This window comes from Staurois parvus, unplaced genomic scaffold, assembly GCF_062004578.1.
Source record: "Staurois parvus isolate SC_StPar_1 unplaced genomic scaffold, SC_StPar_1.0 ptg000262l, whole genome shotgun sequence".
In the NCBI taxonomy this organism is placed as follows: domain Eukaryota; kingdom Metazoa; phylum Chordata; class Amphibia; order Anura; family Ranidae; genus Staurois; species Staurois parvus.
Window position 1 is genome coordinate 1,924,233 of NW_028318058.1, and position 17,841 is coordinate 1,942,073.

Consider the following 17,841-nt stretch of genomic DNA (forward strand, 5'->3'; position numbering starts at 1 on the left):
GCCCCATCATTGGTATCAGTGGGGGGGAATAGTGTCCCATCATTGGTGTCAGTGGGAGGAATAGTGCCCCATCATTGGTGTCAGTGGGAGGAATAGTGCCCCATCATTGGTATCAGTGGGGGGGAATAGTGTCCCATCATTGGTATCAGTGGGAGGAATAGTGCCCCATCATTGGTGTCAGTGGGAGGAATAGTGCCCCATCATTGGTATAAGTGGGAGGAGGAATAGTGCCCCATCCTTGGTGTCAGTGGGGGGAGGAATACTGCCCCATCCTTGGTGTCAGTGGGGGGAGGAATAGTGCCCCATCCTTGGTGTCAATGGGGGGAGGAATAGTGCCCCATCCTTGGCGTCAGTGGGGGGAGGAATAGTGCCCCATCCTTGGTGTCAGTGGGGGGAGGAATAGTGCCCCATCCTTGGTGTCAGTGGGGGGAGGAATACTGCCCCATCCTTGGTGTCAGTGGGGGGAGGAATACTGCCCCATCCTTGGTGTCAGTGGGGGGAGGAATACTGCCCCATCCTTGGTGTCAGTGGGGGGAGGAATACTGCCCCATCCTTGGTGTCAGTGGGGGGAGGAATACTGCCCCATCCTTGGTGTCAGTGGGGGGAGGAATACTGCCCCATCCTTGGTGTCAGTGGGGGGAGGAATTGTGCCCCATCCTTGGTGTCAGTGGGGGGAGGAATTGTGCCCCATCGTTGGTGTCAGTGGGGGGAGGAATCGTGCCCCATCGTTGGTGTCATTTGGGGGAGGAATCGTGCCTCATCGTTGGTGTCAGTGGGGGGAATAGTGTCCCATCGTTGGTGTCAGTGGGAGGAATAGTGCCCCATCATTGGTGTCAGTGGGAGGAATAGTGTCCCATTGTTGGTGTCAGTGGGAGGAATAGTGCCCCATCATTGGTATTAGTGACACCAATGATGGGGCACTATTCCCACTGACACCAATGATACTTACCTTGCAGACTCCTGCTCCAGCCTGGGCTCGCTCGCTCCCTCCCTCTCCCATGGTACCAACACTTACCTGTCAGATGTCTTCCTTCTCCGGCCGCTCTCCTCCTCTTCACTCGCTCGATCTTCGCGGTGCCGCTCGGCTCCTCCTCTCCAAGCTCCATCTCTTTGCCGGTGATTGGCCGCCTGTGTGCCTCTCCTGAGCTACAGTGCCGGCGGCCAATCACAGGCGAGGATTGATCTCGAGGTGTGTCCAGATGACAGGGGCGGCATGTCATCCCGCCCACACCTGGAGACGGCGGTGGCGGCGAGGAGCGGTGTCTCGGTTCCTAAGACCATCGGAAATATGTGTTTTCCGATGGTCTTAGGCGACCCCTGTGGAAGCGTCGTTCGACCCCCAAAGGGGTCGCGACCCCCAGGTTGAGAACCGCTGCTTTATAATGTACAGCGCTGAGCGAACTGTTGGCGCTTTATAAATACTGTATAATAATAATAATGGCACCTCCCCCCTGCGTACACCCCACCATGTATTACGAGCTCTGCATGCCCATCTATAGGACCAGGAGGTGCCGCCAGGTAGAATGGAGGGAGCAGAGCAGACATGTCCGTTCTCCTCCCCTTTTTGTGGCTGACCTGGAAACAAATGCCTAAAACGTCACTTCTGGGACACCATGTCAGTGTCCCCCAGCCAGTATTGTTGGGAAAGAATCTAATGCAGTGTGATCTGCACTGCATTAGAATCAGTGGAGCACAGAAGAGAAATGCAGTGTCTTTTAGACCCTGTATGTCTCAATAAAGAGAATCTGTCATCAAAACATCATCACATAGGGGACTTTTTCTTCCTAACGTGATTAAAAAAAAGTGAAGTAAAAAATATATTTTTTCTAAATTAAAGTTACACCCAAGCACACAAAACCCCCTACAAAACGTTTTTTTAGCCCCCCTCACCCCACCCCACATATACAGACACCTACGAACATAAAAGCACACATCAGGGGCACCTATGCATGAAAACATTGACTGCAATACACATTAAATATTACTGAAAAAATAAGTGAGGTGTTCCTGATGCAAGCCTACATCCCTAAAATAGTATACATACTTCTAAAAAGAACCTCCAGTTCAATGGGACTTTAGACCTAATCCATGTATTGGTGCCATTAGAGTGATTTTTAAACATGCATACAAAAAAAAAATAAAAAAAATGCTCTGGCAGCGAAAAGACTAAAAACCCTTTACCAGCTACAAGGCGCTGGTAGTCATGTAGTTAAATCTATTTAGAAACAAGGTAAAAAGTTACTTGTAAAATGTTTTTTATTTACACTTTCCTCTATTTACATGGACATGTATCCAGGTGAAAATATTACATACCCCCAAAGTGCTTGGAATATATGTGAGAGAGTTAACTACTATTTACATATACTATGCCAATTCCAAATGCAGCATCTATTTGTACTGGTGGTTTAGTATTTGTCATGGAGGATCTGTATACTCAACCTAATAGTTGAGTAATTGTTTAGCTATGGGACAAATATAGGGGTGAATCTCTCTAGCTGTCTCACAGACAGCACGGAGGAAGGTCTGACTTTAAATTATTTCCCAGTTGTGACGGGAGTCACTTTGGGTGGGGGGCCCATGGAACCCAGCTCACTTTGGAGAGGTGAGGAGACCCCTGTCTCAGCTCCCCATATCCCTCTTATGTGTAAATCACCCTGTGCCTGTTAGGGGTACAGGGTGATTTGTCCTAATATTGTGTGGGCTTTGTCTCAGACTGTGTAGACATGTTTAGGATCTTTAGGTGGGGGTTGTTGATTGTTTAAATGTTATGTGGCTGCATCCCATTGTTCTATTGTTTGTATTGGGAGCAAACTATTATGGGATGTATGTGTTTATGTGTAGTAGCTTAGTGGGGGGGGGGGGGTGTCTCCAGCAGCCCTCCCTCCTGATGGGACTGTCTGCTGGTGTGAAGTTTGAATACCTGTGTGTCTCTTGTTACTAAGTGTAGATTGCCCCACCCTGTGTTATTATGCAGCGAGGGGGGATTGTCCCCTGAGTGTATATATCTTGTATCTGTGTTCAGATAAAGTAGTTTTTACCTTTGGATTACTTCAAGACTGGTGTCGTCTAGTCTTGTATGGTCGGCTGTGGTGTCTGTTGTTGGTGTTCGGATGGGGAAGCGGTATTCTAACGGAAGTACTCAAGCGCAGTCTGGGTCGGTTCTGTTACACCCGTAAAGGCAGCCTTGTGCAGACATTCAAAAGCCTGAGATTGTTCCTGGGTGCTGCCATCCTTGATGTGATTTCAGCAGCCCCTAGCCGGCTCAGAGCGGTCACTCAAGTGAGATTTTAAAAGATCGCCCCTTTACTCATCCCCAACAGCTTTCTAAAAAGTTATGTGGGGAGGTGAGGGGGAAGGGGGGGGGCAAAAGAGCTGGGCTAGCACAAGTAGTAATTAGACATTCCCAGAAGAAAAGGCTGCTATGGTACATAGGGAGAGAGAGGGGTGTGTACCGGGGAACTGACACCTCCAGGAGAAGTCAAATTTTCTTGCAAGTTCAAAGGTACATTGTAAGAGAATATGAAAAAAATTATGGAAAGGAAAACACTGCAAGTAAGTATTCAGCCATTTCCTCCTGAAGATTTACTTTCTGGACCAGGCCATCTTTTGCTATATGGCACTGCGCTACTTTAACTGGTAATTGCACTGTCATGCACTGTACCCAAACAAAATTTATATCTTTCTTCACACAAATAGACCTTTCTTTTGGTGGTATTTCATCACCAATGAGGTTTTTTATTTTTTGACATATAAACAAAAAATACAGAAAGTTCAGAAGAAAAAAAAACTATAATTTTCTTATTTCTATTAAAAATATCCAATAAACTCAGATTTCATTATAAATTTAGGCCAAAATGTATTTTGCTACGTCTTTGGTTAAAAAAAAAAAAAATTATTATTATTATACAGTATTTATAAAGCACCAACAGTTTGCTCAGCGTTTTACAATATAACGGGAGACAATGCAGCAACAATACAGTTCAATACAAGAGGGTTAGGAGGGCCCTGCTCCTTGGAGCTTACAAAATCCCAATAAGTGTATATTAAATTGGTCTGTGTGAAAGTTAGAACGTCTACAAACTATGGTATAGATACCGGAATTTACACAGCTTTTACTTTCTGACTGCCTATCACAATTCTTGAGGTGCTAAAATGCCAGGGCAGTACAAACACCCCTTTTTGGAAAGTAGACACTCTAAGCTAAGCTATTTGCTCAGAGGCATGTTTAGTCCATGGAAGATTAATTTTTTCCACAAGTTTTTGGAAAATGAATTGCCATTGAAATGGTATATTGCTCACACATGCCATTGGTATATTTGGAATTACACCCCAGAATATACTCTGCTACTTCTCCCAAGTATGGGGATACCGCATGTGAGACTTTTTGGGATCCTAGCCACATACAGGAGCCCGAAATCCAATGACCCCTTTGAAAGCAGCATGGCACGTAAATTCCTCATTTCACTTCCTCACTATCTATCACAGTTTCAGAGGCTCTGAACTGCCAGGATAGCACAATCCCCCATCCAAATGACCCCTTTTGGAAACGTAGACACCCCAAGGAATGTAATAGCCATGGTGAGTATTTTGCAAATCTTAATTTTTGCCAGAAGAAAAAGAAAAAAAAAAAAATTTTCATTTTATTTCTTCATTTTCCAAAAGCTTGTGGTAACAAACGAGATCTGAAAAATATTCACCATGCCTCTTAGCAAATACCTTGGAGCGTCTACTTTCCAAAAAGGGGTAATTTGGGGAGGGAGGGAGGAAATAAATCCCTTTAAAAGCCTGAAGGTGCTTATTGGATTTTGGGGTTATGTACTTGGCTAGACTGACAAAAAGTCTCTCACATGTGGTATCCCCATACTCGGGAGAAGTAGCAGAATGTATTTTGGGGTGTTATTCCACATATACCCATGGCATGTGTGAGCAATAAACAACTTAAGTGACAATTTTGTGAAAAAAACAAAATTGACATTTTCCAAAACCTTGTGGTTAAAAAAAGAAATTCTTCTATTGACTCAACATGCCTCTCAGCAAACAGTTTGGAGTGTCTACTTTCCAAAAGGGGATCATTGGGGGGGGGGGGGGGGGGTTGTCATCCTGGCATTTTATGCCCAGCATTAGAAGCTTATGCCACACATCACCCACTCTTCTAAAGTACTTAATTTGATGTGCTTTTATCTGCAATGTTTTTATTATCATCGGAGTTGCTTTTACCCCTTCACTGCAAACAATATGTTTGCAGTGGAGTATTTTCTCACACTATAAATAAAGCAGCCAGGAGCATTTGTCAAGCCGACAGTTGGCTTTGCCTTTTTTCTGACCTGTATATTAATGTTTTCACCTCCTTTATCCTGTGCATTAACCCTCTCATCTTCTGTCTCTCACTGGATGTGATCCATACATTAACCCCTTCACCACCTCCTCCCTCTGTGTATGACCTATACATTAATTATTCATTGTCTCTAGTACACCGTTACAAAGCTCCATGTTTTAACCACCTCATAACCAGCACATTTCCTCATTTCTAAAAAAATTGTGGCTAAACAGGAGATCACCTTTGGGTGTCTAATTTTTAAAGGGGTCATTTTTTTATACTGTCCTGGCATTTATATTTCATGTGTTTTATAACAGAAAGTAAGAAAAACCATTTTTCCCTTTCAATAGTAAAAAGATTTATGCCAAAAAAAAAATGTTGCATGTCAAGTGTCATTAAACTCACTGCAGCAACTTCAAATGCAATTTCATGAAATCTAACATTAAAAGAAAAAATTCCCCCAAAACCGTTTTTTCAATGCCAGATAAAGCAATCATGTGACAAACGTGTTCCTCTCCACCACAGTGAGAGACCAGGGGTTAAGAAAGCCAGAAAGCTCTGTAAAAACCTGTAGACATCACTCCTGGAAGTTTCTCATGTATTCAGCCATTGGCTGCAAGCGTTGATCAAATGCTGGTTTTCCAGCAGGCCTGTCCCAAACAGACAGCAGCAGTACACATATATCGAAAATCAGCTGGTTGCCACTGAACTGACCAACTTTCATATTCATGTACCAGGCTTCAGTGTGCATCACGTTGGGTGGCTGCTGGAATTAAGCCTATATCAATCATTCATCTGCCCCACAAGCACACACAGGGCAGAAAACGGGAAAGTGAGCAAATTACATTTATCCTCCTGGAGCCACCCACCTCAGGCTGATGAGAACAGTCGTGTTGGGCAGCTTCCAGAGGAAACAAGATGACGTGAAAGGCTTACTCCCTGGGAACCAGAGGAGCATGCGCACTGACAGTGGCAACGCAACCGTCAAAGGATTGGCTGCTGTTGCCTTTGCCATCGACAATAGGGAAACCCACTGAAATGACAGGATCAAGCAGGTATTTACAAACAATGGCAAATTACATACTGTATTCTAAAGCTTCTGCAACAAGCTCTAGAAAACAATATTAAGGCTAAGTTCACATTGTGTGGTTTCCCTGTGGCAGTGTTGCTTGTGCACAGCAGCCCATTCATTTGCATGGGCTTCTGTATCCTTTGAAAATGCAAGGAAAAGGTCCCTGCACCTTTTCAGAAAATGCAGCCACAGGGAAACTGCATAGAGCAGTGTGGTCCCCAGGGTGCCATTATTTTTCTGTTGCATCTGTGGGAACAGGTGTGGTCCTGAAGTGGCCACCACTCGCACAAGTGTGAACCTAGCCTACAGAAAAAAACACTAAGAAAATGGTTTGGGTTTTAATGACACTTTAATGAAGGGGTATATACAAGCTAGTGGTTAATTACATTTCTTTGCATCAAGTCTTTTGACATCATTCAGGCTCCATGCATGCTAGCATTTTTTTAAGCTCAAAAAACACTTGATAAAAAATGCTGGTAATAGAGTTTTTTTAGTAGCGTTAAGAAGTGTTTTTACAGTACATACACAAAGAGCTAGAGAAAAAAAAAAGTTGTTAGGAGCGTTTAGTGTGTTTTTTTGTGCTGAAAAAGCAGTCCAAAAAAAAAAATTTTTTTTGAAGCACAAAAAACACTAATAGCCTTAAGTACTGTGCATGGACACAGGATAACAGTATAAACAGATAAAAAATGCTAACAGCTTCTAGGAGCTTAAAAAAAAGCCAGTGTGCATGGAGCCCAAGCGTGGTCAATGTATGTGATCTCCTTTGAATAGCTGGGGAAGCATATCCAGAAGCAAAAGTAAATGTACTTGTGATGCAGCTGACAAATTCCTATAGAAAATTTAAGTTGAGTATTGACAGACAAAGGTTATTCTAATAATAAATATTATGTGGTTAAACACAAAAATAGGCACAAATATTTTGAAAAATATTCTTCCAATTTTTTTTTCTAAAGACGCTGTTCACACTTGAGTGTTTGTAGCTTGTAGTGCGAAGCTCAAAAACGGTCTATTGTTTTCAATAGCCCTTGTTGACATCTGAGCATCCTGTCACTTGTAGGCGCTTGTGATCTACTTTGTAGGCAGAATTGAACATTTTTGTCCCCATAGACTTCAATGAAAACGAGTGAAATTACGACATGAGCTTTTTTTCCAGCGGTTTTTGAAATGTTTTGTTTGCTCAACCAGCAGCTCTTCACATCATTTAGTTAAAAAAATTACTGACAAAACCTGAAAAAACATGTAATTGTGGACCAAAAGAAGTTCAAAAACACTTAGAAAAAAAAAAACACTTGAAAAAATGCTTGAAAATGTGACGCTTAGGTGTGAATGTAGCAAAACACTTTAACCCCTTACCGCCGGCGCCTCCCACCCCCTTTTAGACTTTCAGAAGCTGGGAGGCGGGACGGGCGGGTTTAGGGATCATGTGACCGCAGTGACGCGTCATCATGGAGGTCACATGATTGGGAAAGGTCCCGATCGAAAGATCAGACCGGGACATTTCCATGAGTACCGGACATGTGTGCTGGGAGCGCGCAGGGTGAGCGCTCTCAGCACATATGTTTTTTGTTAATTGCACGCAAATGTGCGGCAGCTCGGCGTCTAGGCCCAGACGCCGGGAGGCCGCACATTTGTGTGCTGCCGGCGTGAAGAGGTTAAAGCCCCTTTCAGAGAAAGAGTCTGATCAGGTCCACCTATCAGTATTTCATGTGAACCTGATTGGATCTTCCATTCGCCCCATGGGCTGGCAAGTGTAAACGGACTTGTGTCTGTTTACACCCACTTATCTCTAAATCCAATCTGGTCCACTTAAAAAAATATGGAAGGGGGATCAGTCCCCCCTCTGTCTAGTCGAATTGGATCAGAGGGCAGTCATGTGTAAAACGGACACTGGAGTCAGTTTACACCCACTGGACCATAGAGTAGAATGGGCTCTGTCTCTGCTCTGAATAAACTGAGTGGACATGGACCTGTAATCCGCCCGCTCTGCTCACCTTAGCAGACAGATCCTCTGCTGATTTCATCAAAGTACGCCCTGTGTGAAAGGGGTCTTAAGAGCTGTACATATATAGCTCACCATATCCAAAATAAAATGAAACACATTGTACATTCCCCAATGTACACACTCTACAGTTTCACTGATTACAAAGTAACTTTTACCTAGATTAATCTCCAATACATAATGTAACAAAAAAAAAAAAACAAGCACGCACGCAGAATGTTATACAGCATCAAGGAACACTTCACAGTACTCCCAACAAATATGATAGCAGTTACCTAGCAGATAATAAAACGGAGCGTTTTACCAATTTAGAATTCTGTAAAACAGGCTGGAAATCTCTTCAAATGTGTTTTGATGTGTCTTCACTCCAGCTGAATACATTTTAAATCATATAGTATGTTGTAGTGGTACTAAGCGAGATAAACATTCTGAGATGTGTTGACACTAGTAAAACTACTAGGTATGACAGCACAGCTTGTCACGGAATGTGCAGTACATCTGCTCAATACACGGATCTAAGAGATAATATGAAACTGTTTAAGAAAGTCAATTCTGCAAACATCGCACGAAAAAAAAAAAAAATTAGAAACACAACAAAAGCCAGTAAATATTTGCAAGCATGGTCCAGAATGATTTTTACTTGGTAAGTCTGATATTGCTTTATAACACCTTCTCAGGCTGCCTGCAGCTTTCGGCTTTCCTCAGCTGTAATAAACAGCATGACCAGGATAACATGGAACTGAACAGAATATCAAAATCCCACTTAATGTGGACTTGTCAATAATAGAAATTCTGGCACTCATCCCAGCAACAGTATCTGTGGGGAGATGCACGCTCTTTAATTTCAAGTCATTTACAGAGTATGGCAGAGTGACCTTCCTTTATTTTATAACTGCAAAGCCTTTCTTTTCCAGGAATCTTCCATCATGATAAAGTGTTACTAACCCCACAACAGTAAAATCAGTCTGTATATGCAGTAAAGCATGCTTGTTATACTCACTGTGGAACCTAAGGGGTTAATCCTCCACATTATGTAAAAAGGCTGTTCCTCTGCTCTCTTCCTCCCCTTGTTTAAGTTACCACCTTTTATCTCCTAATAAGACATACTGAACAGTAGGCATTTTGCACATGCTCAGTTTGGTGTGTATTGCTAGAGAGGCTTTTTTCTTCTTAGGAGAGTACATGTGATCAGCACAAGGCCAATCGGCACTGTCCAGACAGAGGTCAGGGGTTTTGCATCCTCCTAGAGCAGAAAGAAAACTCCTCCCTCAAGCTTTAACCAGTGCTTGGCTGGATAGAAGTCAAAAGACTGCTCTAACTGCTGATGAGAAAAGGTATTTAGCAGTTTATATTTACTAAAATAATTGCATTTCCATGTTCTGTGTACTGTGGGAGACCAGATATAGTGAATGCAGGGTCCTGGGTTTAGTAACACTTTAAAGTAAACCTTGTCATAAACATAGAAAATTTAAACTGGCCATAAACAAGGGCAGGGCAAAGCAACAGGTTCACTTTTACCTCCCCTACAGCATATAATCTTCTTTCCTTTGCTCCCTTAACACTCAATTCAGCTGATGGCGGCAAAGAAAATACCCAGTACTTTAGGGTATGGAGGAATCATGACTCACTCCATGTGACAGCATGTGACCAATCGCCAAGCACCGGGACTCAGAATTAATAGCTCTGTGTAAGCTTCAACTTGAGTGACTTGTATCTTACTCAAGGCAGCTTCTTCTGCTTCTAACACCTGAAAAGAGCAGCTAGAGCAAAGGAAATACTGCAATGTCGTTGAGGTTGAGGGTTAAGTGTACCTATGCTTTTGCCCTGAATGTATGCCAAAAATCATTGTCCATTCCATTTCACTACCCCCAACCTCCAATGTTGACACAAAACAGGTGAACAACAAATTCTGACTCTACCATCTAAATGTTCCAGCACAAATGAAGACTCCCCTGACCGATAATTGGTTTTTAAATCTTCAACTGTCCACTTTTAGAGTTTTTGTGCCCAAGGTAGCCTTTCCTATTCCTAAAGCCTAAATTTAGTCAAAATAAAAAACACAAAAATCAGAACAAGGGACATGGCTTACTAATTTATGCATTTTGTCCTCTGTTCTGATGTCTCCTAGTTTCATTGAAATCTTCCTTCTCAGGGCCGCTTCTCCCACACCATAATCTTCCGGTGCAGCAGAGGTTAATAGAACTGAGAGAGCAGTCATTTGCTCTAAAAGTGCCCTACTATAGCTGAATGGGCTGCTGGCCCACGTTTCATGCAAGGAAAAGGTGTTTTCCAAAACACATCCGCAGGGAAACTGCATGGTCTTTTTGGCCATACGGTTTCTGTGCAGTTTCCCGTATCCGCGACTGCGCTGCGGAATGAGATGTGGGTGGATGTGGGTGGTTGCGGGTATTGCATCCCGCACCAGCAACCAGCCTGCAGCTTGCGGGCTAGTGTGAACCTAGCCTAACTCATGTCCCTTTTGCCAATTTTTATGTTTTTATTTTGACTACACTTAGGCTTTAAAGGTTAAGTTCGCCTTTAAAGGATAATTTCACCTTTGGAACATGTTACGTATTCCACCCATATTTAGCACATTCCAGCTCATGCCTTTAATAACACAGATGCATCATCCATTCACAGAGTTCTGTGAATGAATGTACTACATCTACCCTCAGCCTCCGTGGCTGACAGCTTGTAGTTCTCAATGTACTGCGAGGGCACTGGTGAGCACTCTAGTAGTCCATTGATTCTTTCTGCTTTTTAGTTACTGCCTGCCCATATGGTAGGTATGGACAGACTGAGGTGACTGAGTGTCTGCAGGATTCAGGAATTGCACCTGCAATCTAATGATAGCGGGTCCAATGCCTTACGGGCTGCAGTGTAAAAAAAAAAAAATGCATTTTCTTACCTGCACAAAGATGTGCATTTATTTATTTTTTTTTTTGAAGGTGAACTTAATATTGAGGAAAAAAATAAATAAATGCACATATTTTTTCAGGAAAATAATGTGTATATTTTTATTTTCCACAGAAACCTGCAAAGCATTGCACCCATGATCCTCCAGCTTTCTGCCCATACCTCTGTACAGGCTTTCAGTGAAAAACCTGGAGGAAATATCAATGGATGATGAGTGCGCTGATTACCGCACTTGTAGTCCATTGAGAACTACAAGTCTGTCTGCCGCAGTGATAGATGGGACTTCTGGGACAGATCTCTGTGAATGCATGACGGGGTTGTGTGGGCACAGCACATCATTTATACAAGAAGTAGTTATCTGCACAGTAGTTTCTTCACAGTGAGAGCTGTGAAAATGTGGAATAGACTCCCTCAAGAGTTGGTTCTGGCCAGCTCAGTGGATTGCTTCAAAAAAGGCCTGGATTCTTTCCTAGATACACAGAATATAACTGGATACTAACATTTATAGGTAAAGTTGATCCAGGGAATATCAGATTGCCTCTCGGGGGATCAGGAAGGAATTTTTTTCCCCAGCAGAAGCAAATTGGATCATGCTTTGCTGGGTTTTTTTTGCCTTCCTCTGGATCAACTGTGAGTGTAGGATTAAAACTTTTTTTTTCAATGGTTGAACTGGATGGACTTTTGTCTTTTTTCAGCCAGACTAACTATGTAACTATCTGCACAGGTGTGGACTTTAAGTAAACTTGAACAAGTCTGACCATTCTCCTCTGCCCACTTTTATTAGTTAGGTGCCTCTCCTTCCACAGAACTGCCACTCAAGAGTCCCCCCCCCCCCCATATAATTTTCTGTTAATTTTAGGTTATTCTTAAGCATTCAAACTCATTGTTTTAAACCATACCAGTGTATTGCTGACTATAAGTTTAAGGCCATCCCATCCCCAGGTCTCTTGCAAATTGTAAACAGCTTTTCTTCTAGGTTTGCTCCACACATTTAGTTCCATCCATCCTGTCTTCAATCCTGAATATGTTTTTCAGTCCCTGCCTAAAAAAGCCTCTGCAAAACATGATGGTACTACTACCAAGATTCCCCACTAAAGCGGTTTTGGCTTTTCAACACAACATGCTTTCTAAGATTCAGTTACCATTGACCTGTGGGTTTCTGCTTTAATTCCCTCCTTACTTGTTTAATTCTTTTCCAGGATTACTTTAAGCTATTTTCACTCAATTTTTTAAATTCTTATTTTAATTGTACTCTGAGTAGTCACATTTTTGGACCTTTTAACACAATCCGGATTAGTGTTTCTTCAGACTTCAGACATCCAGACTTATTTTGATAGCTTCTTGGTCTTTATGATGCCATGTGTTTAGATAAACTGTATCCTGTAACAAACTCTGAGGTCTTCCAGAAACAGGTGTATTTATTTGAGATCATATGACACTAATTGCACAGTGGTAGACCCCTTCAAACTAATTATGTGACTTTTAAAAGTTAACAGGTTGCACAAGGACTTATTCAAATTTCATAGCAAAGGGGTAAATGCAATCAAGACTTTTCTAAATAATCTGGAAAATTTTGTAGATGTTTTAGGCCAGGTCAAATTCATATAAAGCAAATCTTCATTGCCCTCATTTTCTATGCAATCCCTTTGACGACTTGGAGTCTAAAGCCCCATGCACACAGGGCATTTTTGCAACCACTTTTAGTGGCATCAGGTGTTTTTTTGTTTTTTCTACTGCTTCCAAACGGCCCTCCATGTAATGCTATGTGTCCGTGCACACATAGACTTTTAGAATCTTTTAGCAGCAGCAGGAAAAAAAAACCCCCAGGAGCAGCGCATCCAGGAGCAGCGCATCCAGGAGCAGCGCATCCAGGAGCAGCGCATCCAGGAGCAGCAGCGTTTTGGCAGAAAAAACACTTGGCACATGCAAACATGTCTAAACGCAAGTTAACATTAGGCACGTTTAGCACTTGAGTGTTATTTCATTTCAATGGCCAGAATAAATTACTATTCTTGCCAATGCAATGAATTAACGTCCAAGTGCTTGATGCTTGTAAACGTGCCTAAAAGCTAGTAAAGGCGTTAGACACTTTGACAAGTGTCAGTCATTTTTTTCTGTCAAAATGCTGCTGCCAAAAGGAGGAGCGTTTTTAAAATGTCCTGCATGCATGAGGCCTAAAAATTCACCATGTCACACCTCTTTCCAAAACGCAGGGAAGTGCATTGCACAGGTGTATTGAGGCGCCATAGACAGTAATTGGATTCCTCTTGTCACGCAACAAATCACACAGGTGTGAACGGAGACTTAGAATTGACGCTCCGAGGGTTTTTTTCACTTGTAATGCTGTCAGGTTACCTGAGAGGTGTTGATGATTGTAGCACTGTGCAAGGGAAGTGTTGGACCACTGCAATCTTTGTAGGACAGCTTTTACAGTACCAAGCATACACACGGAGTAAAAATAAATACATCATATTCTTGACTTGTTATTTAGCCTGACTGCATAACAAGTATTAAAAACAAGAACAAACAAAAAAAACTGGGCTTCCATCTGATACAACTAAGAATAACATCTATTAGAACCGTGCGGTTTACTTTACAGATGACACGGTGCCAAATATTGTGTACCATATGTCTACAAGCCTATGCACGAGCTTGTAGACATTTGGTACACATTATCTGACTTTTGGTAAGAACATACATAAACATGACCTTTGTCTGATCCTACCTAATAACTGAGTCTATGGGCAGTCTGCCACCTTTATAGGCACTACCTGCACTCTTGGGAGAGGAAATGATGGTTTGAAATAGATGTTTAACCATTTGCCGCCAGCCCTATGGCCGAATAGCGGGCGGCAAATGTCATCAGCGTTCCGGGTGGACGCCATATGGCGTCCTCCCGCACATGCGCAGATTGCGCTCCTGCAGAGCGGCGCGATCTGTCACCGGCCATGTACCTCGGACACGGCCGATGACAGATCTGAGTATCGGCCCCGTTGCCGGTACCATGTGACCTGCTGTGACCAATCAATGACAGCTGTATACAATGGATGTCTTCATTCATGCCATCCATTGTATACTAGTGTCTAGCTGTGAATGATCACAGCTAATCACATGCACATGTCATGTGATTAGTTGTGGCCAAATCACAGCTAAGCACAAAAAAAAAAAACCCCTGAATGAATCGATGTCATTCAGGTAAATGCTTGCTTATAGTAAAGTAATTCTTTGCTATAAGCAAATTGTGTCAATAAAAAAAAAAAATACTGATCACTTCCCCAAAGTAGTACAGTGTTACTATGGTAACACTGTACTACTTTGGTCATAGTGAAATATGAAAAAAAAAAATCTTAAAAAAGAAAAAAAATTTAATAAAAAATAATAAAAAAATATATATATTTTTTTTTTCATACTGTCACCAGTCAGTGTCCCTGATCACCGCCATGCCAGTTATATGATGACGCTGTACTGCACTGGTGACAATATGTAAAAAAAAAAATAGTGAAACTAATTTTTTTAATTTATTCATTTTCCGAAAAATTATGACAAAAAAAATACAACTTCAAAAAACTCATCATGCCTCTTATGAAGTACGTCGGACTGTCTACTTTGCAAAAAGGGGTCATTTGGGGGATATCTGTACTATTCTGACATTCTTGGACCTCAAGAAATTAGATTGGCTGTCAGTTTTTTTTAAAAAAAATAAATCGTTTGGTTTACTCAGACCAGTTAAGCAGACCAGTAATAAAGAAAACACGCTTATTTTCAGGAAATACTAAGAAACAACATAACTGTTCTGCCATAATAAGATGCCACTCAATAATAAAACAGCAACAGATAAAAAGTACACCTGAATGCAACCAGGAGATTAGACGGCTGACATGACCCAAGCATTTCCAGTCATATTCTTCATCAGTTGTGCCATAAATATGAACTATTATTGACAGTGGTCAGCTGGTAGATATCTGCAGGACCTGTTACCCACCTTGACTAAAAACTCTGCACCAGGGGCTGTCAATGCATGTCAGTTAGTAATTTACTGCCAAGGGGTGCTAGAATTTTTTTTAACTCTTAAAGCCCAGCTACAGACATTTATTGATTAAACTGGCCCCCCAGGGCAGAGTGAAAAATAAAAAAGCAACTCAGGTTGTAGTACCTAAATGTAATCTAAAGTTATCTCTTGCAGTACTTCTATTCCACCACAAGATGCCCTCAGTTGTCCAGACTGAATGACAGCCAGTGTCAATTAAATCAGAAGACAAGAGGACATATTAGAAAGCAATGGGCGTCATGGCCCTGCCCACAAGGAGGCATTACAGAACACTTTATTCATTAATGTGGAATTATTGCACTTGACCAATGCCAGTCATTGTAAGAGCACATAGAAAAGAGTGTGTGAACAGGTCATTATAGTGTATTTATGCAGAGATGCAGAGGTCATCATGTCAGAACTGCTTTTAGCATCTCTGGGGGCTGACCACCAACAGAGTACATTGGAAGTAAAAGAGGTGTCCAAGTGTCACATGACCAGCCACAAGTTCACCTTTTGGAACATGCTACATGTTCCCCCTGTATTTAGGGTAGAACATGTAACATGTTCCAGCCCGGGCAGCCAGTTCCCCCAATTACCCCCCCCCTCACTGTGATCGTGGAAGAGGGACCTTCTCCCCACACCCTCTGTCACAATTCATTAACAGCACGACTGTGTGGAGCTCCACCCACATGACTTCATCCATCATTTACAGTTTCCTATGAATGGATAGACTACAAGTACTGACGGCCATTGTGGCTGACGGCTTGTAGTTCTGAGTGAACTGCGAGGTTGCTGATGATCGCTCTCATAGTTCATACACAGTCAGCCCATATGCAGTTGCAGGCTGAAAGCTCCAGGGCTTGTCTGCAAAAGCCAGACGATGCACCCCTAATTCACTGATCACGGATGCAATCCTTTCCAGGCTCCTTAGGGGGAAAAAAATAATAAATGCACATTTTTTCTACAAAAATATGTGCATTTATTACTTTTTCTTGATAGGTGAACTTATCCTTTAACCGCTTCCACACCGCCCTATAGCAGAAATATTGCTACAGGAGTGGCACAGGTGCACAAAATCACATGTATATATGTGATTTTGCAGTTCCGGGTCGGGGGCCATTGGCAGGACGGCGATTCCCTGCGGCACCCAGCGATCTCCGAGTATTACCGATGGGGGAGAGACCTGCATGTAAACAAAACAGATCTCCCCTGTCAGCTCCTGCACACTGCTTTGTATGGCTCTGCATTGCAGAGCTATGCAAAGCACTGTGCTTACAGTGTAAAGTCACACACACAGCAAAATAGCACACAGTTAAGTAAAAAATAGAGGTTTTTTTTTTCAAAATTGTTGGTCTTATTTTGTTTATAGATCCAAAAATAAAAAACGTATAGGTGATCAAATACCACCAAAAGAAAGCTCTATTTGTGGGGCGGGGACGTCAAATTAATTTGGGTGCAGCGTTGCATGACCGCGCAATTATCAGTTAAAGTAACGCAGTGCCGCAGAGCAAAAAATAACCTGGTCAGGAAGGGGGGTAAATCCTCAGGAGGGCAAGTGGTTAATGGCACTGCAAGCACAACGTTTTTCTCACATTCTCAGAACATACAGTTGTGAATAGAGCCTCTAAATAAACTGCAGGTCTGTTTCGGGAAAAGCCTTAATACACCATTCAGTATACTTCCTGCACAGACTAGCTTACATCACAGTATTGGTATCGGTTTACAGGGCCTACCTCTCCATAGGGCCTCCAGGCACATGACCCTACTGAACGCAGCACCACCGCTAACCCACGACTCCGGCAAGCTGCGGCCATAGTGACAGCACAGGACCAGGAGTCATAACCCGGATACAGAACCTCCACCACACTCTGCCTGCTGACTGCGAGAGATAGAGGACTTTCAGGATCCCACTACTACTTCCGGTGTCCTTGCCGCATCCCGCCGGAAGTGGGGCTAATGTGAAAATTGTCTATGTTCAGCTGTAGTAACTAGCACAGGGGAAGGTGACATTCTGAAGACTGTGTGCTGTGTATACAATGCTGCTTTGGTTTACTTCTTTTTAGTTTAGAATTATCCAGTATAATCAGCATTAAAAGCGTTATTTATTGTCTGATAAAACCTACCTATTTGGCCAACAGGATAAATACAAAGACTAATCTGAGTTCTTTTTTGTTTTTCCTCTTTCTAGAGAGAAAACCTGGTTGGTCACTAAGGAGAAATTGTAGAAAGCTCCATCACCTGAATGTCAAACTGCCTTTGACATTCACAGACAATATCGTTTTTTGTCAGATTAGATTCTGTCGATACCTCCTGGGGACAAACTGGTAAAAATAAATATATGGCGTGTGGAGCGCGCTGTGGCAAAGAGCGTAGTTAAACTGGCTGACACTTGGTGTGGCCTAAGGGACATCATGAAATAAGGTCTACAGGTGACCACACACTATACAATCTAATTGTACAATTGTACTGTTCAACCTCCTTCAGTTGTCCCAAAACTTTGTAATACG

The 17,841-nt window shown here is 42.4% G+C and overlaps 1 protein-coding gene across 2 annotated transcripts in view; it reads right to left on the reverse strand.

The window, feature by feature from the left end:
* MRPS9 (mitochondrial ribosomal protein S9) overlaps nt 1–17,226 on the reverse strand; it is a 115,184-nt gene extending 97,958 nt beyond the window's left edge. For both annotated transcript variants that reach the window (XM_089681242.1, XM_089681241.1), the window contains exon 1: nt 17,068–17,226. In XM_089681242.1, coding sequence (XP_089537368.1) covers nt 17,068–17,148 — 81 coding nt within the window. In that variant the 5' untranslated portion in view covers nt 17,149–17,226. The remainder of the gene's footprint in view (nt 1–17,067) is intronic.
* Between the last annotated feature and the right edge of the window lie 615 nt (nt 17,227–17,841).